We start from the raw sequence: 23,935 nt of genomic DNA, 5'->3' as shown, positions 1-23,935 counted from the left end.
GGTGATTTGTTCATTTACACTTTTACGATTGATGGCATTTTCGAACTTGAAATGTTCGAATTATGTGAGTTTACTTATTTGGTGACACACTCTGTAGATGATTCGTTGTGGGACACTCTGTACAATAATCAAAACAAAAGCATTACGCAGCGCCTAGATGGCGCCGTCTGTTTCTGTCAAAGTTGTCTGTCAGTTTAGCAAAACAATGCTGCTTACATAAAGGCGCAGTGCAGCGAAAACTCTTTCATTTATTTCTTCTGAAGTCCCGGGAGTGACGTGCAATCTATTCGCTTCGAAATTTTGGAAAATTCTCGATCCGAAGTTTCGCTGCTAACTTCACGCCGTGAATGTGCTTGTCAGCTGTCACAACGGACCAGTTCTGCCATTGACACTCAACTTCCACAAATGGTGGTTTTCGATGGCGCAAGATGTGTTCAGCAAAATGGCTGAGGATCCTTGGTTATTAAATGAAGACGGCTACTTAAATGCGGACACCGACATCAAAGAGATCATCTACCACCCGACCCTGAACGTTATCCTGATATGCACCAACAGTGGGATCGTCCGAGTCCTGGACGTCAACTCGGGTGTTGTTCTCCAATCCAGCTATCTCTCAGGTGAGGAAAAAAGCGAGGAAACGTGGGGTAGAGTGCAAGTGGGGGATTTTTCAGCAATAAACCAGAACGAAGTAACGTGCAAGTACATTCCCGGTCAAGATAGAGTGCTATTTTGCGATGGACAGGCCATCGGAGTCAGGTCGGACTACAATAGTGTTCTTTTACTCGACAGTATTCTGCAGAAACCAGTATCGGACGCGAAGAAGGAAATCAAGCTGGAACTTCCCCTTTCAGAGGTAAGCGCACGCTTTTCGCCTCAAACAAACTAACAAAACTCTGCAGGCCATCATCTTGAAGCAAAGCTTGACTTCGGCCAACGTTAGTGGAATAGAACATGTGATAAACGAACTCACGGACGTGATTCTCAACGCCCAGAAGCAGTCAAAGAAGGGCATCAAAGCCCAAAAGGTACGAACACGTGCTGCGTACTTTTCACGATCGCTTGCTTTACCTCGCGCTGTTTCAGTGGAACACGGTATGCCTCCAACTCCCCCTAGACATGCTCCAGAGCGCCGCGATGAGCAGCGTTTCGGAACTACTACTAAAAAACCAACACACACCGGAACTGAGTGTTGCGTCAGCTGTGCAGGAACGTCTGTCTGAGCTAAGCGGTGAACAAGGAAGCGCTTCGGATCGCAGATCCATGGCTAGCGAGGCTAAACGACGGGAGACGTTCTCGCACTGGCCGCACATGGACTACAAGTGAGTGTTTACTTTGTCTTGAGCGCGACCTTGAGGCGATGATTCATTGTTTCAATGTGACCTTGAATTGATTATTGATTCGGCGAGGGACGTCTATTTTTTATTAACAACCAGAACAGTTTCATTAAGAAGTTTAAAATTTAAATTATTCTCATTATGAGTAGTTTGCGGATACGTCACCTTTCGAAAACGAACGAAGTTTATGTCACTAGTTACAAATCAAAAGTAGGGATTTTTTTTTTGTTGAACCAAAATTGTAGAAATGTTAAGATCATTTTAGACGCAGAGTTGGGGACAATTTGTTGCTTGTTTATATAAATGTTTGCACAAAATAGTTCCACTGCTTGGATAAATGACAAGGAGTAAACAAAATGTTTAACATCAGAACGTTTCATGTTTAATTCAACACACATTTGTTATCCAATGTTGTTTAAATGAATTATCAAGCCAAGTTGCCTTTGTCCCTACTTGCTATAAACCGTTATACTTCTAAGTATTTGCCAGTTCTGCGTACCGATACATGTGATACATTCTACATATTAAAATTTAAATAAGTCTAGGCGTATAATTCTCGATGTCGATTACTTCAGAGACTAAGGAAGTTCCAAAGTATTAATCGCACAAGTACAACCATGGTAAATTTTCGTTCCAGATGGGCCCTGCCCGACCAGATGGCCCAGGCCGGCTTCTACCACCAGCCCAACGCGTCCGGCGACGACCGCGCCATGTGCTTCACCTGCACCGTGTGCCTCGTCTGCTGGGAGCGCACCGACGAGCCCTGGAGCGAGCACGAGCGCCACTCCCCCAACTGTCCCTTCGTCATGGGCGAGTACACCCAGAACGTGCCGCTGTCGGTGACGTACGCCACGAACCCGGCCATCGACGCCACCTACCGCGGGGTCAACGTGCGCGTCCTCGGCACCTCGACCGTCAGCAGCCTGCTGCCGACGGCGAACGCCGAAGGCCTCATCTCCGTCTTCGACATCTCTGGCAAGATCTGCAGGACGCACTCGTTCTTCGTGACGCAGTTCGACTCGCACATCCTCGAGAAGTACACCCAGGACTTCGGGGTGCCCGGCACGTGGAGCGACGTCGACGAGGTCAAGTACCCGGCGGAGAAGAGGATCACGGCGCTGTCGATCGTCGGCGATAGGAGCGGCTGCGCGGAGGCGGCGACCGCGCGACCGACCATCATCTGCGGCCTCCAGATCCGGTGCAGGTCGAAATACCAGTATCCGGTGATCGGGAGCTACGACGACCAGAACAAGAACTCGATGGAGGTGGTGGACACGGCGACGACGTCCACGAACACCAGTTGCTTGTATTTGGTGGTGTACGATTTCATGTATAGTAAGGAGAAGGACGAAACGGATAAGGATAAGAAGGCGCCTGAGGTGACGACGGTGAGCGAACCGCCTCCGAAGAACGAAACGACGGACGAAAACCAGAAGAATAGTAGCTATCATGTGGTGCACCCGGACGTCTTCGTCGAGCATTTGTCGTCGATTTATAAGACGTTGATTCCGGGAGAGAGCGACGAGGTGTTTTTGCCGCCTCCGATGCTCGTGAATAAACCCCAGCAGCACTCGGGGCCGCGTGTCCTTCCCATCGACATGCAGATCTCCGAGACGGACGCCGCGCAAACCGAACCCTTCATCATCAACCAGGACTATTCGTTCATGAACGGACAACTAAGCAGTATTCTGTCGGAGACGTTCGAGAAGAGCATCTCCGACCACATCACCGAGTTGAAAAACAGCAAGACTACGAAGAAGCTGAATTATAGTCGGGCGGTGCAGTGTGTTTCGTTGCCGGTTCAGTACAAGAACCGGTGTGACCTGGAGGTGTCCGATATAATGGCGACGCAAGACGGACGGCACGTCCTCGTGGTCGTGAAGAGCTGCGCGGACGAGAAGAGCGCGTTGATCACCTACGGGTTGGACTTTACGCAGAAGATGGTGAAGCTCATGGAGGAGCCAGTCTTAGTTAGAGAGTTAAACAATAACGAGAAACCGGTGGAAGTCAACATGCTACCGGTTATTGACAAGCTGGGGGATTTCGGCGAGAAGAACGGGGCTGTGGGGAACGTCGTCATGGTGTGTGTGGACGGGGCGGTGCGAATCGTCGATCTATCGAGCATGAAGACCATCTGCATGGCTCAGCTAGAGAGCGAGAAATTCGTATCGGCGGCTTATTGTAACAGTAAGTTTGAAATTTTTGTTTTAATTTCGATAATAGCGGTGCTCCAGGTCTAGAACGTTTGTGCGCCTCTACGGAGCGCGGCTCTCTTCATTTCTACGCCCTCAACGACACCGACAACGAATCGTCCGAGGACCACGAGGACGACGATCTCTTCGCCATGGCTACTGACGGCGCCGTGCCCAACCCCTCGCAACCGGCGGATTCGCTCGACGGGAGTGAGATGACTCGGTGCTTCCACGACCCGCCCGAAATCGTCGGTCTCGCCGACCTGAAGCGCCTCCACGCTCTGTGTCAGTTCGAGCCGCTGAAGGCGGGGTACTGCGCCGTGGTGCCGCCGTGCTGGAGCGAAATCCAGCAGGCGCAGAGGCAGCGACGTTACCCGCAGAGTCTCAAGGCCGATTGTGACCAGTACACTAAGACGTGGAGGCTGCAAACTGACACCACCACCTGGGACGAGCACATCTTCGAGATAACGTTGCCGAGTCCGATGGCGCTGGGTCACGTGGACGTGCACTTCAGTCTCCAGTCGTCGACGGTGTCGCCGCACGTGGAGGTAATTATAAAAGTCGTAGAAGCTCCATTTTGACGTGGTTCGGTTTAGGTGACGCTGCTGCGACAAAACACCAGCGGGATCGGGCACAAGAAGGACGTGAAGTTCGCCGTGGACGAGACCATCACCATAGACATGTTGCAGCAGTGGGCCGACAACCCTGTGATCAGTCAAGAGTACTTGAGGGCGCACAACGCGGATATTTTAGCGGGGCCGGTGAACATAGCGACTTGTTTGGACTTGTCGGAGCAGTGCGGCGTGGTCACGTTGACGAGCCCCAAGTTGTTCAAGTCGAGGAACAGGACTTTGCTTTTGCACATCCGCGCGGTTTATTCGAAGGAGGAGGCGAACAATAAAGCGGGTTCGAAGGGGAAACGGGCCGAGAGCAAGGAGAAGTCGGGTCAGTGCGCCTCCCACAAGAACGAGTTTTACATGGGTTGTGATTGCATTCACGAGTTGAGTGTTACGGTGTACAGTTCCAAGCACACGGAGGTTCCTCACGAACGGACTCAGAGGAACCTCATGTTGGAGTCGAACGCGTTCGTGCAGAGTTTGTTGTTGACGGCGATGAACAATTCATCGAACGAGGTGGTGACGTTGTCGTTGGACGTGCTGAATTGGATCGCCTCGATTCGGCTGATACGGAACAGGAGCAACAACGGCGAGGTGCCGAACCAGCAGATGGAGTTCCTCTATGTCATCGAGTACAACCTGGCGAAGTTGCTGCAGCAGTGTTTGCTCCTAGGTGAGAGAAGCGTGGCGCACAAGTGCATGAAGCTGGTGGAAGTCTGCTGCAAGTAAGTAGAAACCTGGTGGGAGTCAATGTCCAGGTGCTAACCCCGATTTTTTTAACAGCGGCGCTAAAAACATGAACGAATCCAGCCGCTCCCGCTTCGAATTCAACATCCTCAAGGCGCTTCTTTCGCTTCTGAATACTATAACCGAGGTGCGCTCTCCCGGCGGCCTTCAGTGGATATTCGCCCTCCTCCTCAAAGTCACGTCGAAGAACGCCCACTACGTCGCCACCAAGTGCGTCACTCTCTTAAACAAAATGTCCGAGGAGCTGGAGAGCCGGACTAACCCGTACCATTTGCTGCTTCGCAGTCGGTACGGCCTCTACGGTACGCCCCTCGAGCTCGAGCTCTTCGACATAGAGCCACCTCCGTACGCCAAGAGCAGCAGCACTTACGTGACGTACGCGTCCGCGGTGGCCGGCGACAACGCCAACCAAGGCGCCGACTTCTTCGACACGTACTCGTTCAACAAAGAGAGCATTAACCCCAAGGACGTGCTGTCCGGCACCGAGACCAAGCTGAAGTGGCGCAACCTCGCGCCCCCCAAGATCTATAGAGGCTTGATCGAGACCGAGTGCCTTCACTTCACTTGCGTCTCGGCGAGCGAAGGGACGCGGCTCGAGAGAGCCGACGCCTCCAACAGCATAGTCATAAACGAGATTCCGTTCTCGATGACGCCGTTCCACGGACAAGGTTCGTTCAACAAGCTGGACGCCAACACGATTAAACAATTGGCTGATATCATTACAGAAGACTCGTCGGTCGCGTCGAAAGAGTTCAAGTCGAGCGCGAACTCGCAAGCGACCACGTCGGGGGCGGTGAATTGGGAGGATAACGATTATCAGGTGTTCATCGGGGGGCTGCCGGTGGACGTGGGGAACCATTTGTTGAAGAAGCTGGGTGAGTGGCGAGGTGCGGCAGCGCGAGGGGCGCCGCTAACGGAGCCTGTTTCAGACTCGATGTACCAGGATCTGAAGACGATGGAGAACAAGAACAGCGCGATGAAGAACATCTGGCAGCCGGAGAGTCTGCTGTCGTCTCCCAGCAGTAACAGTTTGCCCTGGCAACACTTATTAGTAACGCCACCACAACAAGTTATAGTTGTAGAGAGAATGCACTCGGGAGCGCGGAGGTTCGTCACGCTGGACTTCGGTCAGCCGGTGCTGCTGACGGACATACTGCTGCCGGCGTGCAACGACCTGGTGTCGGTGAGCATCGACATCTGGCTGAAGAGCGAGGACGTGGACGGGACGCGGCTGGTGGTGGCGTCGGACATCGGCTCGAGGAACCTGGTGCTGAACGACCTCCAGCCGCCGCCGCTGTGCCGATACATGAAGGTAACTTTACGAACTGTCGTTGATACCTGTTTAATTGGTTGCATAACTACACTGCATAATCACAGATTACGGATACCAGATCGTTCACTCGAGTGTCGGCACTTTGAAGTTTATGTCCCGAGATTTCAACCGGTATTACGCTACTGCGCACGCTCTATCAAAATTGGTTCGCAAGCTTTGAATTTAAAAGCGCGGCGGTCAGAGAGAAATTACAACGATGAGGGATGAGGTTCTATGTGAAGAAAAAACAAACGAACAAAATATTTATTTGCCTTACACAAAATGATCTATGTGTATTACAAATGTTTAACATTTAGCAATTTCCTCTGAAAAGAATTGCGGCCACATGCATCGGCATTAAAAAATTTTAGGGTATAAAAAACACGCATTCTCAGAAATAGTGCTAACAAGAAAGTGGTGTTAAAATTTTCGCATGGTGGTATAAACGTAACCTTTTTAACTATATTAAATAAAAAATTAATAATTTGACCCCCATGTTTTATGGCCTGTGGTAGGTTTTCTACAAAAACGCTTTCTAATGTAGAAACGTATTCTACAAATGTTGCATGAGGCGATTGTAACCCTCCAAAAATGCTTTCAGACTTACTTTGATAACTTTTAAAATGTGAAAACATAGACTTTTTATTTAAAGATCCATTCTTGCCGTATAAAACGCAAGTGGGACATGTATGTTTTGACAAACATTTTTTATATAGGTACCCGCTGATGTAGTGTAAGATATTTGCTTTTGGCAAATCATACTCTCTTATCTCGGCAGGTAATGTTTCTATTGGTGTAGTGTCGGCTAGTTGTAACTTTTGAAAAATTGGCAGAGATATATTATCACAAGAATTTACAGCCCGGTTAAAAATATCGGAGCAATCATCATCGGCACAATTAAATGTATTTGTATGTTGAAAAAAGTTTAAAACGAATATTTTTTTGAAGGCTCTGGTAAACTGGATTGGTGTAGGATTTAAGGAATTGCCACTTTGCTGTCTTACTAAACCAAAAAAATTCTCTAAGCAATCCTGATTTAAATTTCTGGTACATATGGAAGAAAATTCCACTTGTTTTAATTCTGTATATAACATTTGCAGGCCATTAATAGATTGAATTAATCCTGGAAGACATTTAATATTGTTTGTAGCATCGCCGGTTTGCAAAAATGTTTTAATTTTTAAATTTGTTAATATGTCTTTAACTTGTTCTAATTTTTTTACCTGGATTCTTGAAGCACAAAATGCTTTTTTCATTGGATTCGGATTTTTGACATGCGTTGATTTGAAAATATCAAAACAATCATTAATCAATTCTAACAAGTGTGCAGTCCCATTAGCAGATGAGGGCAATTGGTCCATAGCAACATATGTTTTCAAGGCAGCTGCAACTGTTCGGCTAAATATTTGGGCAGCCAACCGAACACGCATTTTTTGAAAATTGTTTGGACTTATATGTTTCATAGTTAACTTAGCACAAAGTTTTAAATTCCGTCTTTTCATATCATAAAACATATTATGAATATCAGTCCATGAAGCAATCTGATCTTCGAAATGGAAATTATACTTCAATAAATTATTTCTTAATGATTTCAGCAGGTGACAAATATCATAAAAAGCTATAATTTTTTTTCCATTTAGTTCAAAATACGGGTTTTCTGGTGTTACGCCCAAATCTGCTAAAAGTTGTTGAAAGTTTGTGCCTTGGTCATTCACTAAACAGCGTATCTCAATTCCTAAAAATCACGATTCATTATTGGATCATACAAAAAATGTATCAGTGCATACCTATGGTTTCAAGTTTGGAGAGGGTATCAACAATAATTCTTTTAATTTCCTTGGCTGAACACGAGGATCCTACCAAATAGAAACAAACAGGAATTTTCCAACCACCACCAATGCTTTTTACCATCAAAGTGATGGCACTGTTAACAGGAATTAACTGATTTCGTGTGTTATCTGCTAAATCTAGAAGACCTACTATTTTATCTGTCTTTCTATTATAAAAAAGGTGACTCTTGAGTGCCATTTCGTCAACACACAGGGTGCAATATTTTTCAATTGCTTTGACATTTTCGAGTCTATGTTGTATTACTTTTAACATGTCTTCATTTAATCCAGTAGTGACAGAAATATTACTTAGTAGGCGCTGTAGCACGGTTTTCGACGGTAAACAAAACGTCTTTTTTAAAAATCGATATGCCCTGGGACTCAGAAAATACAAATACAAAGCGAACTTTTTTAATTGTATAGAGTATCGGTTCCCTCTAGAATTTGTTTGTAGACCCACCTGTAATCGCAAAAATGGTAAGCATTCAGTCGGCAAAAATTTTTTGGCTAAATCTAAAAAATCATCTTTTGTAATCTGGTCTAACGATGGAATTGGTTTTTTAATATTAAATTTCTGTTGAAGCCGTGTACTCTTTTTTTGGGAAGTATTTATTTGTTTCCGTAATTTTGCTTTACGTGGGGTGTTTGCTGATAAACTTGGAGGAGTCTGTGTTTCCTGAAATGCTTGGGCATAATTTCGTTTTCGAGGGCTCTTGAATGCGCTAGTGTTTACAGAAATCTGCAAAAAAATTGACAATTACGATTTATTTTATTTCCGTTAAAAAATATTATTAACCAAAGATTTGAAGACAAATTATTCTAGACCGCGCGCAAATTAGAATCCGAGACGCGCAGCGTGGCTTCATAAACGTGGTTAATATACTATTCTTTTCACTAGTAGAAACCGCAAGATAATAAATTGAAAAAAATATTTGGAAATGATCATCAAACAAACCTGCGATATAGTTGATACTGGACGGTCTTCTAGCGTCGATGTTACTTGTATTTTCGCACTGGTTGATGGAAAATCTTCAAGAAGAGATCTTTTTCTTTTTCGTCTATTGACTAATAAAGTGTTTGTTTGTTGTTTGTTTAAACTGACTTCTGAAGAATCACCAGACAACGGTACTGCTAGTACTTCTTGACTATTTGATGGAACACGTTGACATTGGCCATTATCAAAATATTCATGGACCTAAATTTGTAGGTACATTATAAGTAATTATGTACATCTAAAATATACTCCATATTTAAATTTTATTGTTGTACCTACCTGAGGATTGTCATTCTTTGCTATCGATGTAGAAGCATTAAATATTGAAGGAATAACATTTTTCTTTAAATTACCGTTTGGCGTATAATCTGTTGCTTTGAAATGTTGACTACAAATTCTTTTCACCGCAAAAAAATTGATGGTTTTTGTCTTTACTAAATTTTGTAAACCACACGCCTTAATCCATAGCTGTTTTCTAACAAACAAAAATTGGTTTCATTGAAACAATAGATGCAAATAAATTTGCAGAAAAATTAGAAACAATATAATAAGTCTTAGGTGAAGAGTAGATTATACTTATACAATTTTCATTCTCATATGCACCTTAATACTGTGAAGAAAAACTAATTACTGTTCTCATTCATGAATTGTTTTTTCTAAGAATAACTATCGTACATACACTAGGTGGACATCCAGTTAATTTAATAGGTTTTAACACACGTCACTTACTGTGCCAACTTTGCTGGAAAACGATGGAAACTTCTTTCCCAATTTATATGTTGAGAATTCGTACAATTTGGAATGAGACACTTCATTTTCGGCTTAAAGGGTTACCGAAAGTTAGAAGAATTGGAGGGAACAATTAATGAAATTTTCTCCGCCTACTTTTCTGAACTTTATTGTTACAGTTTTCTAACCTACCCGTCTTTATAGTGATCTTCGATTTTTGGTGGTTATTTAACACATTTTCATGTAGAAAGCGCAAACAATTGACAAATAGTTTGTCTGTAAAAGACGGGCACGATTAACAAGTTTAAAGGATAAGAAGGGAAAATGCTTTATTCTCTTATTCATTTACAAAAACAGGCATTATAGACAAGATATATTTACTAAAAGATACTGCAATACATTTTAATGCAGGTAGGTATTTATCTAACTAATTTTCTGATTATCTGAAAACTTAAAAAAAAATGGCTTCGTAACTAAAAGACGTAGAAATTAATCCTTATATTAATTATTTATTACCTGATTTATTACCTATTACTTTTATTCTCATATCTGCTTCATTGTACACATTATTTTGCTAGTTAATCTGTCGAACCAGTTTCACAGAGATTTAAAAATGCTGAACCAATTTTAGTGTCATGCGCACGGAAAATTTGCGGACAGTTACGCCCACAAGTGAACCATCTGGTATCCGTAATCTGTGGCATAATTGTCCCAGAACAAATTATTTAATTTAATTTTTTTTAGATTACTACGGTTGGTCGGTACGGGATGACCACAGCCCGCTGCCGAATCCCCACCGGGTATTTCTACGGACACGTGGTGGTCCTCCCCGAGGAGGTCCCCCCAGACTTGGCGCAAAGCGCCACCAGCTTGGCCTGTACGGACCTGGAGAAACAGCTCACCATCTTGTCTAAACTCTTCGAGGACATCAGCTGCAGGTACAGTTTGGCGTGTTCCAAACTCAAAGAATTGTTGAGGCCTTTCTTGGTCGCCGACATGAAGAACGCGTCACACTTGGCCACTTACATGAACATAATGAGAGACAAAGTGCTCAACACCAGCAACCCTGAACATAGTAAAATCTTCAGTGCCTATCAAGAGTCTATAACGTATCAGCGTCAATTAAATACAGTTAGGAACGTGATGAACCGCCTGGAAAGTAGTATTAATAAAGCACCAGTGGTGCAGAAGACTGGTAAAGATATCCCGAATACGTCGACTGATAAGTTGAGGGCCATCGCCGAAGGTTTACTCGAGGTGCTTTTGACAATCGACACCACCATTGACGTAGATCCCGTTACTTGTCGCAAACTCTTCCAAGGGTTGTGCGTGTCGCAAGCTTCACGTTTGCAACTACTAGCGGCAATCTTCTTAGACAAATCCTGTCGGACGAAAAACTACTGGGGCAACTTCCTCGCCGATACCTTGACGGAGATGTTCGCCACATCCAACACCGTGAAATTCCCCCAAGATCGCGTGTTCATCCTCCTGGCGTACTTGAGCCGAAGGAGTCCCGAACGAAGCGCGATCATCGACGCCGGTCTCAGAGTGGTCTCGCAAACTCTGAGCCCTCTCACCGACAATCGCCAGAATTTACTAGCGGTTTCCGTGGACTTGCCTCTCTTATCGTGGCTGCTGATGTACCTCTCGCTCCAACTCGACTTAAGTAAAGGTAGCCTCCAATCCGCCACCAGGTGGGACTGGGTGTTCGGAGAAATCGTCGGTAAGGCGAACGCCGAAAACTCGAAAATCAACAGTCGCAAGAAATGCTACAAACGGATGAACAAACAACAAATCGAGAACCTGGACGCCGCCCAGAAACTCGTACAATCGTCCGCTCAGGTACAGGTTTGTAGTTATTGGCGGTTGTGGTAAACGACGTGGCTTTGTCCTCCAATAAAAATTTCGTATTCCCCAGGCGCTGTCCACCCTGTCCAATCACGCCGCGTGTCTGACGTCGAAACTCGACGCCGCCTTGAAAACGCAGCAGTTTTTGATGAAGAAGGTCAAGTATAAATTTATGGATATGAAAAACGCGACTACGGAGGGTCCCCTAGCTGCTAAGAAGCTGAAGGAGACGACGTCCGCCGAACCCCCGGTGGAGAAACCCACCGAGAAGAAGATGCCGCAACATATCGACGTCACGCACTGCTTGGCCGTGGCCAAGGGGTTGCTGACGCTGGTGCTGTCCATGGACCACTCGAGCAGCGCCGACATGTTGCTGCTCTCCTTCAAGGTAAATTACAAAAAAAAAGACGTGGTGATTGTTACAATGCGCGTTTCAGGTGATGGCGCGCCTCGTCAGCATGGCCAAGATCAAACTAGGCCAACTCATGAACCAAGAGCAGCTCCTCAACCTCATCAGGTTCTGTCTAGCGTCGAAAATCCCGTGGGCCCCTCACGCCCTCGCTTGCCTCCTCCAAGACATAATGGAAAACGAAACCGAAATCGAAAACGGCGCCTCCACCAGCTGGGCAAGCAACGACTTTCTCTCGGACGTGGCAAACCTGTGCGAATTCACCGACGACGAGACCTTCGTCCCCGAACCGGTGATCCCCCTCACCATGAAAACGAACAACCAACTACCATCCGTGTACGAGTCCGACGACTCCGACCTCGAGGAGATCGTCGACGGCTTTCTAGACAAGGAATCGACCACTTCGTCGAAGAAGACACCCAAACCCACCAGTCACACTCACACCACGAATTCAGTCGCGCTAGATTCGCGTCTCGATCTCAGCGTGGACGCCTCCGCCGAGATTTCACTACGTAAACTCATCAACAAGAACACTCAAGGGTTGCTGCAGAACGTGAACGCGCCCATCCTCACCGAAGAGAGCGAGGACGCGCTGACGCCGTGGCCGACTGTGATAATGCCCTTCCAACCGGAGTCGCTCCTAGGAAACACGTCGATGTTAACACAATGCTTTGATTCGCTCTTCGAGAATCTCCAGCTGCAGGACTCGTCGAACATCGAGCACATTTTGCAGTTGTGGCTGACCTTGAATTGTCCGTACAAAGACGATAAGTTTGACCCGTCTGCGGTGCCGCAGATCGTCCTCAAGGAGAACGCGGTGAAGTCGCTCATCTCCGCCATCGCGTGGGCCCCGGGGTTGTCCCTCATCACCTGGTGCGTCGCCTTGCAGACTCTCACTCTGGTTTGCAACAGTAACAACTCGTCGGAGTCCAACTTGTACTGGTCCGACTCCCACGGGATGGCGTCGTGCATCGTGAACCACCCGGATTTCGTGCAAGTCTTCATGCGCTTGTTGTCGGGGACGGGACTCACCTTCATCGACAAGGTTTTGGTAAGCGCTTTCATAGAGTCGGAGGTGTAAACTCGGGATTGTTTTTGCAGGCGGGTCCGTCGCTTTGTAGAGCTCTGAACGACTTCCTCGATCGTCTGTTGATGAGGTGCTACGTGGAGAACCCGAGGAGCAAAACCGGGAAGCTCTTGAAGACGTTGTTGTTGAAGATCGTGCATCAGCTGGTGCAGCCGGTGGGACCGATCGCTCTACGACAAGGACCCTTGGACGTGCAGTGTAAACTGTTGAAGTCGATGTTGGACGTGGACTACTCGAACGCGGACATGACCATCGCCATGAGTATTTTCGAGAGTACGGGAGTCCTGGTGCATTCGTATTTCGTCAACGTGGATAAAATCAAGTGTATTAATATCGGGGAGAAGCACAACGTGGTCACGACGACGTTCAACGAGATCTTCGCCTGCGTAATGGGGTCGGATCCGATCAAAATGGACCTGCAGGTCTCCACCGACGTGCTGTTTTTGCGCTTGCTCAAGTTTCTAGGGAAACTAGTACAAACGCAATTCCGGCAAGGAAATGACCAACCCGTAAATACAAAAACACGTGGTGGGTTTACAAAAAAATAATGAAATGATATTATAGGAAGCCATGGACGTGGAGCCGCTGGCTTCATCGCAGACCGACGAAAGCAAAGCCGAGCAAATCCACCAGGACACGATGCGCAACCGCGGCGAGAACTTCGCCGACGTGGTTCTCCAGCACCAGCCTAGCGTCATTCGTTTGTGTCAGTCCCTAGCGGCCTGCAAATCTTCGTCGTTGTGCATGTTGGCCAACGTCTCGCAGAAGGCGGCGTTTTCGAACTTGAGCGAACCGAGCAACGTCGGAGACGCCGTTTTCCACGTGTTGGCCCTCCTGGCCAAGAGGACGTCCGACAAGAAGTTGATGTTGCCGCCTCTGCTGCAGTTCTTGTCGCATGCGCCACAATTGAGCGAACCTCTGTTGTGGTTCATTCTTCAGGTCTTGAACACCGAGGATGCCATCAGGAATTTTTTGACGGCTGGCGGAATCGAGATCGTGGGGCGCAGCTTCGTCACGAGCAGCAACACGCCGAACACGATCTCCAAATCGGGGACTATTTCCATAGTCATGCAGCACTTCAGCGGGATCAACCCCACTTCGGATGCCAACACGGCGATTGCGTCGGCGTCGGCGTCGAGGAAACTGCAGCAGGCTACTATTGAGAATAAGCTGTCGTTGGTTAATTTTGCGCCGTGTTGTACCATCAGGTGAGATAGTGCTAATATATTAGGAGCAACGACTTGATGAGGCTTTTTTAATTTTAGTTGCCCTTCTGGGACGGCGCAGCCTGCTGAAGTCCTCATCCAGGGAACGGCGGCCACCCACCGCCGCGCCCGCACCCCTCAATGGAGCTACCACTTCTACCCCGACGAAGCCCACACCGAGCTCACTCTGCAGCTCCCGAGCGCTATTCTCCTGCGCGAGGTGCACCTGCAGCCACATTTAAGCGCTCTGGCGACGTGTCCGTCGGCGGTGGCGTTGGAGGTGTCCGCCAACGGTCCCTCTCGTCTCGTCCCCGTGTGTCCGCCACTTCCCACTAGCGGGATGGTCTTCATCAGACTCCACCTCCCCGTCCCCGAGGTGGTCAACTGCGTCCTGATTCGTTTGTACAGACCCAGAGACGCCAATAATATCGGTTTGTCGCAGATCCGTCTCCTGGGGAATCTAGCTTTCGGGGGGAACACCAATCAGAACTTGTCGGACCCGGTGGAGGACGAATCGCACTGCCGCCATAGCTTGGGTTGGTTGCGACTCCTCCACCACTGTTTTACATTGCCGATCGAGCAGGACCTGTCGAAACAAGTGATAGCGTGCGCGTCTGCCGTTCCTAGATTGTTGAGTGCTTGTTGCGAGTTGTTGTTGGTGCCGTCGCACGTGCTTCCTATTTATTTGCCCTGTTTGGAGAAGGTTTTGCGCGAGTTGAGTTTACACAGTCTGGAGAACGGTAACACGGCGATTAAGATCCTCTTGAATAGTAGATCGAGCATCATCGAGCCTTTGAATTTCGCGGATAACGCGTGGCAGGACAGGTTGCTGATCAACGCCACGGGATATCAGTCAGCGTGCGAGCTTCTGTACCAGATTTGCGAGCACCAGGACACGGACACCTTCTACAGGGTGAGGATGATGTTGGAGTGGTTGCAGAGCGTGGCGTTCGAGGCCATGCAGACGGGGAAGACGCAGTGCTGCAACCCCGCGTACATATCGAGCATAGCGTCAATCCTATGGTCGGCCAATCAAGCCCGCGTCACCTACGACCTCTCCTCCATGATTACGTTGGACCTCTTCGACACGATCTACAACCTCAAGACCTGCGTGGAGAACAACATCGCGCTCAAATACTCCCTCGATTCTTTGTTGTGCAGTTTGTGCTACATCCGCCCCGAACTCTTCCCCGTTCTCCTGCAGCGCATCGGCGTGTTGGTTCCGAACTTGTCCACCGACCACGGTGCTTCGATTTCCGACGACCGGAAAGACTCGGAAAGCATGACGGACGACAACAAGCAGACGTTCGAGTTGGACTCGGAGTGGTACGGCCACCTCGTCATGGGCGAACTGTCCAAGTTGAGCTTGTCGAACGAACAGCTGGAGACGGTGGCGCTGGTGAGCCGGTCGCCGTCCGCCATCCAACAACTCCTGGACTCCGGGTTGCCGAAGATGCTAAACAGTGCCATATTCGAATTCTGTACGTCGAACGAAGACAACTCCGTTCCGATGGCGAAACTCGAGAACGTCACCGCTATTTTGAAGTTCTTCACGGACGTGAGTGACGAGAAGACGATGCGGGATTGGTTAGGGTCGTCGGACGGGTCGTCCTTCTGGCTCGAATTGCTCAATTGGCTGTGTAAGAAACCCTTCATGAAGAAGTCGAATCTTCAGTCGGAAGCGCACGCGCAGTTGGAGGAGGTTTGCGTCAAGTTTCTGTCCAAGTGTTGCCTCTGCCACCCCCAGAACCAAGCTCGCCTGGCCACCGTCCTCTGCAAAGTCATAGATCTGCAAAGCAACGGAATCTCGGGCTTCATGCGTCGCCTCACCCTCCAGCTGCTCCTAGAAAACGAAAAAATCCCCGTCAGTATTAAAGCGGACGAGACCCTCTACAAGAGCGTCAAGCTGACGCAAGCCTACCTCCCGGTGCACCCCGCCTTCAAGCAAACCTACAACCGCGCCCTCCTCTACTTGAGCACCAACACCACCCTCGCCGACATCCTCGAGCAACACATCTACTTCAACACCACCTACAAGATGGAAAGCAACAACTCGACGAAGCGCTCCCTGCTCAGCAAGAAGGACCTCTTCAAGGGTTGGTTCCCGGAGGACTCGGACCTGAGCATGGCCGCGGGTGTTACAGCCAAAGATAAACGTGCCAAAGATGCCAAAAACCAGGCCGTGTCGACGCCGCAGTCCAAGAAGAAGCGGTACACGGCGACGGAGAACCTCAACGGCGGCGACGTCATCGGGGGGCGGCTGATCAAGTGCGAGTCGTACTCGGACCAGCCGCTGCCGCTCAGTCTCAACCTGGGGCAGCTGCTGCGGCTGATCGAGACCAAGGGGACGACGCCGGACTGGCCGTGCGTGCACCTGGTGGTGTGCCAGAACAAAAGTAAGTCGGGACGTGGGGGAAACTCGAAATTAACGATTTGGGGTTACAGATGGTGATAAAAAGAGCGAGAGTAGCGACGTAGATTCTAGCGTGTACCAACAACAACCCTTCAGTAGTGCCTTACAAGTGTTCAGTTCGATGGGCGGGTTGGCGCTACTGGCGCGGCATCTGCCGACCGTCTATCCGGAGGCGGTCAGGCCGCCTCCGAAGGAGAAGACAACGTCCGAGCAGTCGGATTCCGAGTGGATCAAAGTCGAGGGTATGTAGACATGAAAAAATTATTCCTTCGTGAATTATAAACAGAGAAATTTATTTTAAACTAGCTGACCCCGTGAACTCCGTTTCACCTACAATTTAATTTTGAATCTGCAAAATCGAATGCTTTGAAATCTTGCAGATGTTTTAAACATATGATAAGCATAATACATTTTTATTCAAAATATATTTACTTATCCCCTCCAAAAAATTGATGACGTCAGCTCAAAATTTTGCCAAATGAATCCTATATAAAATGTCCAAAATAGGATGAGACTACTTGTGATTTATCATTCCATTCATATTTTTTAGTTTTGCTTATAGGGGGTGTCTCAAAAAAAATTAATCACTGAGTCAATTTATTTTATTGATTGAATCAAGAACTGCAAAATTGAATTTTGAAATATTGCAGACGTTTTGAAGTTACTGTAAGCATGGTAAATTGTTAAGAATATTTATTTATTCCCCCCAAAAAATTGATGGAATGGCTCACTCGATTTTCGCAGATAATTTTGGGAATACAATACAGTTATTTTTAGTATTACACTGCACCAATCCAAGGTGGTATATCTACGTGTTGATAGTAAATGTTGATTAGGTCATCACAAAATTGTGTGAAGAAAAGACTCAACTCGAAAATGCTGAATATGTTTCATTATACTTTTGGTGCGAAGGAAGTTCTGTCGAAACAACGTTCGATCAATTTTTTGACAATGGTTGATATAAATAAAACTCAGTAGATGCTCATACTCGAAATACGAAGTATCTACTCGAATATCAAATCAAAATATTTCTAGTTTTTCTAGATGATACTAATACTTCAGTAAGTAACAGTTGATGGTCAAGTAGCATCTCGATTCAACAAAAAAGGACAACAGTGACAGTGTTTAACCATCAAGGCAAAAATCGAGTCACCAAAATATAAGTTAGTATGGGGTAGACACCTTGAGATGGGAATCTCTATGGCCAGTGTTAGAAAAAACGCACTGCACAATTTATGAATAAATAAAAGTTAATTACATGAAAAGTTTTCGATATTCCTGCTCCTAATGTGTTTTTCAAACTGAATGCACCTTTTGACGACGTTCCACATTCATGAAAGTCACCATGTTTAGTTAAAATTCACTTTTACAACGATCCTACTGGTTTTCTAAGCTACTTTACAGACAGCTCAGTTATTTGCCACGCCGATGCTCATTTCTAGATTAAATGCTCACAAAACGCGTAGATGTTCAGTTTGTGTTCGGGGAGATACAATGTTTCCCAGTAGGTACTCAGTACATAGAGTAGATGCTCAGGTATATAAGAGTCATAATGAAGTAGGTACTTCGTACTTCGAATATGAGTATCTACTCAGTTTTATTCATACCACTCAATGTCTCGCTTCAATGTTTGATTATGTTGATTATGAGCACAACGCTGATCAACTTCCATATCCGAATTACCCATGAAATAAATCATTGCGGTTTGCACCTGAGGTACTTCGTCGCACATTTGATTGACTTCGTGGACCTATGTGAGGTTGTCGTCTTTTCGGCATTTTAATGAACTTCATAAAACGACACAGAATTATTTTCACAGTCAATCAAATCTGTAAATTTTGTCTTGAGAATTTTAAAATATTGAAAACTTCAAATTAAATCCTCGAATAACGGTAAAGTTTGAGGTTTTGTCGAAACCAACAAAGTGAATATAGGTAAATAGAATGGCAGATCAAAGTTAATAAGAAACTTTCGCAATGTGTAATTAAATTCACTTTAACCAAAACTTTTCTTAAAATAAACGACGTTTTTTTTTACGGAAAACAAAGCACGATTTGAAATGCAATATACTTTTCACAATTCCACGGAAGAATTAGTTTTGTATGACACGTCAGTTAAGACGACAGGTCCGTCAGAAACGCCAACTATTGAAATTAATTCGAAGTGGCGATTCCCATACAAAATTTTTAGAATTTTTTTATTTTTTAACTGTTCTTTTAAGTTTTCCTTATTTTTTTTATTTATAAACCATCTCCGTAATATAAAAAATTTTTCAAATTGGTCAAGCCGTTTTTGAGTCTTAGCGAGACTAACAGGAACAGCAATTGATTTTTATTATATAGACGATTAAGAAATGGGGGTTGGTGGTAGAAAGGTGAAAATTTAGGGTTATGTGTATTTTTTGATGCCAATTCTTAAAAAAATAAAAATAAAAAATTTTGTTTAAAAAATAGACAAAAATTTTTTAGGGTGGGCCACCCTTATCACTTAGGGGTTTAAAAAATAGTTTACAACCTATTGTCAGACCTACCGAATAGACACAAAAAAATTCATACAAATCGGTTTACCCATTTCGGAGAAGTTCGGTTACAAACATTGTGACGCGAGAATTTTATACATAATGCATTATTATTTTAGAACAAATTTCATTACCATAAAAAAGGTTATACTGACTCGACCTTAAAAGATAGACATATGCTGTCACGGACTTTTCTTTAGAACTTTTAGAGGGGAACAATTTCGTCATACATGATTTTTACGTAACTTTAACCGTTTAAGCAGCGTAAGCAACGGAAGCTGTCAAAGGAGGAATAATTTTCCCGTTTTGCCGAATTTTTCATTGCTACTTCGCTCCTAATGATCGTAGCGTGATTTTATATAGCCTATATGTAGACATGGTACATGGACTATCCAACACAAAAAGATTTTTTGAATTTGAACCAGTAGTTTCTGAGATTAGCGTGTTCAAATAAACAACAGCTTCAGCTTTATTATATAAGTATAGATAAGGAAAAGTTATTAATATTCACTTTGTGGGCGCAGATTGCGACGACATCTACGAAGACGTCGAAGAAACAGTCGGGACCAGTTCACCTTCAAAGTCATCCGGACTCATTTCAAATGTTCCAGCTCATTCTCTCACTGCCTTTGGGCTTTTCTTAAGACTGCCGGGTTACGCCGAGGTCCTTCTCAAGGATATGAAGAAAGCTCTCTGCCTCCTGCGATTAGTTTTAGGTGTCACTGACGACGGCGAAGGTAAAATATAATTTAGAATAGTAGTTGAACCAGTTCTGACGCGGACTTCGTCAGGTGGCGACATCTTCCAGTCACCCATCGCCGATTCTCTACCCACATTGCCTTTCGAAGTCCTGCGCAAGCTCTACGACGCCACGCCCCTGAGCACCGACGACGGTCGACTCCTCAGACGCATCAGTATTAACACCGGCGTCGTCCACCTGCTCTTGGCCTGTCTGGGGATTTTCACGCACCAGACGCAGAACAACAACGACAAGGACGGCCAGAAGGACTCGAAGAGCAAAGAGGAGCGTTCGCAGCTGTATTGGGCGAAAGGGACCGGTTTCGGAACCGGATCGACCCAACAAAGCTGGAACGTGGAGCAGGCGTTGCTCAAGCAAAGGAGCGAAGAGGAACACGTCACCGTTCTCCTGCAGGTCTTAGCTAGTTACGTTAGCCCCAACGGAGAGGCCGTCGACGAACTGATGGAGGACGTGTTGCCGCCGTCTTTCCACGACCTTTTAGCGAATAGCTCGCTGCTGCCGGCGCTCAGCTCGTATTTGAGGAACGATTCAGGTAGGGTTTCAGTTAGAGTGTCTAAATTTTTGTTATTTGTTTTTTCGTTTTAGTTTTGGATATGGCTAGGCACATCCCCTTGTACAGAGCGGCACTGCAGCTGCTGCGAGCCCTAGCAACGAGTTCGCAGCTAGTGGACTTGTTGCTACCGCAAAAGTCGCGGATTAACGAACCCTCAATTAGTTCCTTGTTGAAGAACATGAAGACTTGTGTAGACACTTACGCCTCTAAATTAAGGTAAGTTCGTTTGTAGTAACGGTGTGACAGTCCTGAGACGTCTTTTTTTACAGACTTAACACAAAAACTAACGCTAAATTCAAAACGAAACTCCGGGAACAACTAGAAGAACTCGAACAAGGCGAAGGCTTGGCGACTTTAATGCCCGATATCCAGGACACGGCCAATTTGGTGTCTAAAGTAACGAGCGGCCTCATAGATTCGGACCAAGACAGCGAAGGTGACACGCCTATGGATCGACTAAGCGCCGCCTCTTTGGAGGAGAAGTATCTGAAAATCATGAAGGGCTTACAGTTTGGTACGTCTTCACACCACCAGCACTCCGTTTACACACTCTATCCCCATTTTAAAAATCGTAGGTTCCTACGAGATGATCTCCGAGCTCCCCGAAGGCGGCCTCAAGTTCGTCGTCTCGCACCACTTCGAGAGCAACGCCAAGTCCACCGGCGAGCAGTCGCACCCGGCCCGAGTCAAGCGCATCGCCCAGGAAGCCGTGACGCTCTCCACCAGCTTGCCCTTGAGCTACAGCAGCTCGGTGTTCGTGCGTTACGACACCTCCCGCCTCGACGTGATGAAGGTGCTCATCACCGGCCCGGCCGACACCCCCTACGCCAACGGCTGCTTCGAGCTGGACGTCTTCTTCCCGCCCGACTACCCCCTGTCTCCTATGATGATCAACCTGGAGACCACCGGCCACCACACCATCCGCTTCAACCCGAACCTGTACAACGACGGCAAAGTCTGCCTGTCGGTGCTCAACACGTGGCACGGGCGGCCCGAGGAGAAGTGGAACGCGCAGACGTCGAGCTTCCTCCAGGTGCTGGTGTCGATCCAGAGTCTCATTTTGGTGCCGGAGCCCTACTTCAACGAGCCGGGGTACGAGCGCTCGCGAGGCACGCCGGCGGGCACGCAGAGCTCGCGGGAGTACAACGCGAACATCTGCCAAGCCACGGTGCGGTGGGCCATGCTGGAGCAGATCTTGAACCCGTGTCTGTGCTTCAAGGAGATCATCCACACGCACTTTTACCTGAAGCGGAACGAGATCATCGCGCAGGTGGAAGGGTGGCTCAAGGACCTGGAGAGCGACATCACGGAGAAGAGGATATCGAGGAGCGCGAACAAGCGCTCGCCGTCGGCGAACATCGACAGCTTCAAGAAGATCTTCCAGCAGCTGAAGGAGCAGCTGATGAAGCTGAAACCGCCGGAGGGCGTGGCGGAGGAGGAGACGCCCACGAAGATGGACAGCACGAGCAACGGGGTGGACGAGCACCAGGAGATCGACGCGGATATCGACATGGAGAAGATGGTCAAAGAGATGTGCGAGTTCGACGCGACATAGAGCTGTTTGCATTTAATTTGTTTTTTTACCAAAATTAGACAATACATTTTTACAAATTCCCAAGTATTTCGGTATTCTATTAAATCTGAGTTTGTATTATAATTTAATGTAAAGAACTGCATGACTGATGAGGGAGACGTGGTTACCAGTTTCTTGTGTCATAAGTGATTTTTTACAGTGATCATGTGTAAAAATTTATTTTGTATTATGTAAATTTCTTTCAGTTAAATTTACTGTTAAGACACAAATGTGATTTAAGAATGAATAAAGTAATTTTGTTTTTGGGGGCCTTTTCCTTCAGCAAATTTACTGCTGGTTTTTCTAGTAAGTCCGAACTTTACTATTTGTTCATGGGCGCCCATAGGGGGGGGGGCAGGGGGGCCATGCCCATGCCCCCCCCCCCTGAGATTCTGCGTCAATTTCCTTTTTATTTGTCAAAATTAAACTTTAGCACATTTATAAGAGTAGGTACATGCCCTACACTTTCAGTTTTATGGGCCTGTCTAATTTGCAGACCACAGTTTATCTTGCAGACTGGGGGTTAAAAATGCTGCAATCAAGTCGAAACTCGACATTTGCTTATTTCCCAATACGAAGATTGTTGGTACAAAATTTCAACCCGTTCGGAAAAACCCTTAAAAACCACCCCCAAAACAACCTTGCAGACTGGGGCTTAAAAATACTCCAATCAAGTCAAAATTTTATATTCGCCAGTTTATCAATATAGGGACTATCGATACGAAATCTCAGCCTATTTGAAGAAACCCTCAAAAATCACCCCCAAAACAACCTTGCGGGCTGGGGATTAAAAATGCTCCAATCAAGTCAAAATTTTATATTCGCCAGTTTATCAATATAGGGATTATCGATACGAAATCTCAGCCTATTTGAAGAAACCCTCAAAAATCACCCCCAAAACAACCTTGCAGGCTGGGGATTAACAATGCTCCAATCAAGTCAAAATTTGATATTCGCTAGTTTCTCAATATGAGGATTATCGATACAAAATTTCAGCCTATTCGAAAAAACCCTCAAAAATCACCCCCAAAACAACCTTGCAGACTGGGGATTAAAAATGCTTCAATCAAAGCAAAACTTGACAGCCGCTTATTTCTCAATACAAAGATTGTTGATACAAAATTTCAAGCCGTTCGGGGAAACCCTTAAAAATCACCCCCAAAACAACCTTGCAGACTGGGGATTAAAAATGCTCCAATGAAGTCAAAATTTTATATTCGCTAGTTTATCAATATGGGGATTATCGATACGAAATCTCAGCCTATTTGAAGAAACCCTCAAGAATCACCCCCAAAACAACCTTGCAGGCTGGGGATTAAAAATACTCCAATCAAGTCAAAACTCGACATTTGCTTATTTCTCAATACGAAGATTGTTGATGCAAATTTTCAACCCGTTTGGAGAAACCGTTAAAAGCTACCCCCAAAACAACCTTGAAGACTGGGCCTTAAAAATATTATTACCAAATCGAAACTTGGTGTTTAGTTTTTATCTATACGAGAAGTGATAATGCAAAAAAACCAGTCTTTTTTAAGCTGCTCTTAACAAGTACCCCAAAGCAATCTTTCATACGGAAGCTTAAAAATACTCCAATTGAGTCGAAAGTTACCACTTGCTGAGTTCTTTACACAAAAAAATTCATGTCAAATTTTAGTCACCTTGAAACAAGTTATAAAAATGATTGATAGTTGACATTCATTTAAAGTACAAGCAGCAGAAAAATTTCAGACACATATAAAGAGACAGTGCATTATGTCTAAAGTATGTGCGCACCATAGAGGTAGAATGAGAGGAGGGAAGATTGATTGAAAAAAT

At 46.1% G+C, this 23,935-nt stretch overlaps 1 protein-coding gene across 5 annotated transcripts; it reads left to right on the top strand.

The window, feature by feature from the left end:
• The first annotated feature begins 176 nt into the window (after positions 1 to 176).
• Positions 177 to 22,384, top strand: Bruce (BIR repeat containing ubiquitin-conjugating enzyme). Of its 5 annotated transcripts, none has more exons than XM_064052245.1 (22): positions 177 to 617; positions 672 to 853; positions 900 to 1,025; positions 1,084 to 1,319; positions 1,972 to 3,521; positions 3,569 to 4,074; positions 4,123 to 4,868; positions 4,927 to 5,558; positions 5,616 to 5,765; positions 5,820 to 6,202; positions 10,499 to 11,602; positions 11,673 to 11,990; positions 12,040 to 13,062; positions 13,113 to 13,607; positions 13,663 to 14,306; positions 14,364 to 16,699; positions 16,749 to 16,958; positions 19,759 to 19,971; positions 20,026 to 20,526; positions 20,580 to 20,763; positions 20,817 to 21,061; positions 21,123 to 22,384. In XM_064052245.1, exons 1-22 carry the CDS (start codon positions 419 to 421, stop codon positions 22,100 to 22,102), a joined length of 12,963 nt encoding a protein of 4,320 aa, XP_063908315.1. In that variant the 5' UTR covers positions 177 to 418; the 3' UTR covers positions 22,103 to 22,384. The 5 variants fall into 5 exon arrangements, with proteins under 5 accessions (XP_063908315.1, XP_063908314.1, XP_063908312.1 ...); XM_064052244.1 differs by having other exon boundaries at positions 4,927 to 5,765; positions 5,820 to 5,918; positions 5,967 to 6,202; XM_064052242.1 differs by having other exon boundaries at positions 4,927 to 5,765; positions 10,499 to 11,596.
• Positions 22,385 to 23,935: the final 1,551 nt, after the last annotated feature.

The sequence above is a fragment of the Zophobas morio genome, unplaced genomic scaffold (assembly GCF_036711695.1).
Source record: "Zophobas morio isolate AGI-343-1 ecotype UQ-CSIRO unplaced genomic scaffold, CSIRO_AGI_Zmor_V1 ptg000010l, whole genome shotgun sequence".
NCBI classification, from domain to species: domain Eukaryota; kingdom Metazoa; phylum Arthropoda; class Insecta; order Coleoptera; family Tenebrionidae; genus Zophobas; species Zophobas morio.
This window is presented reverse-complemented; position numbering and strand designations above follow the sequence as displayed.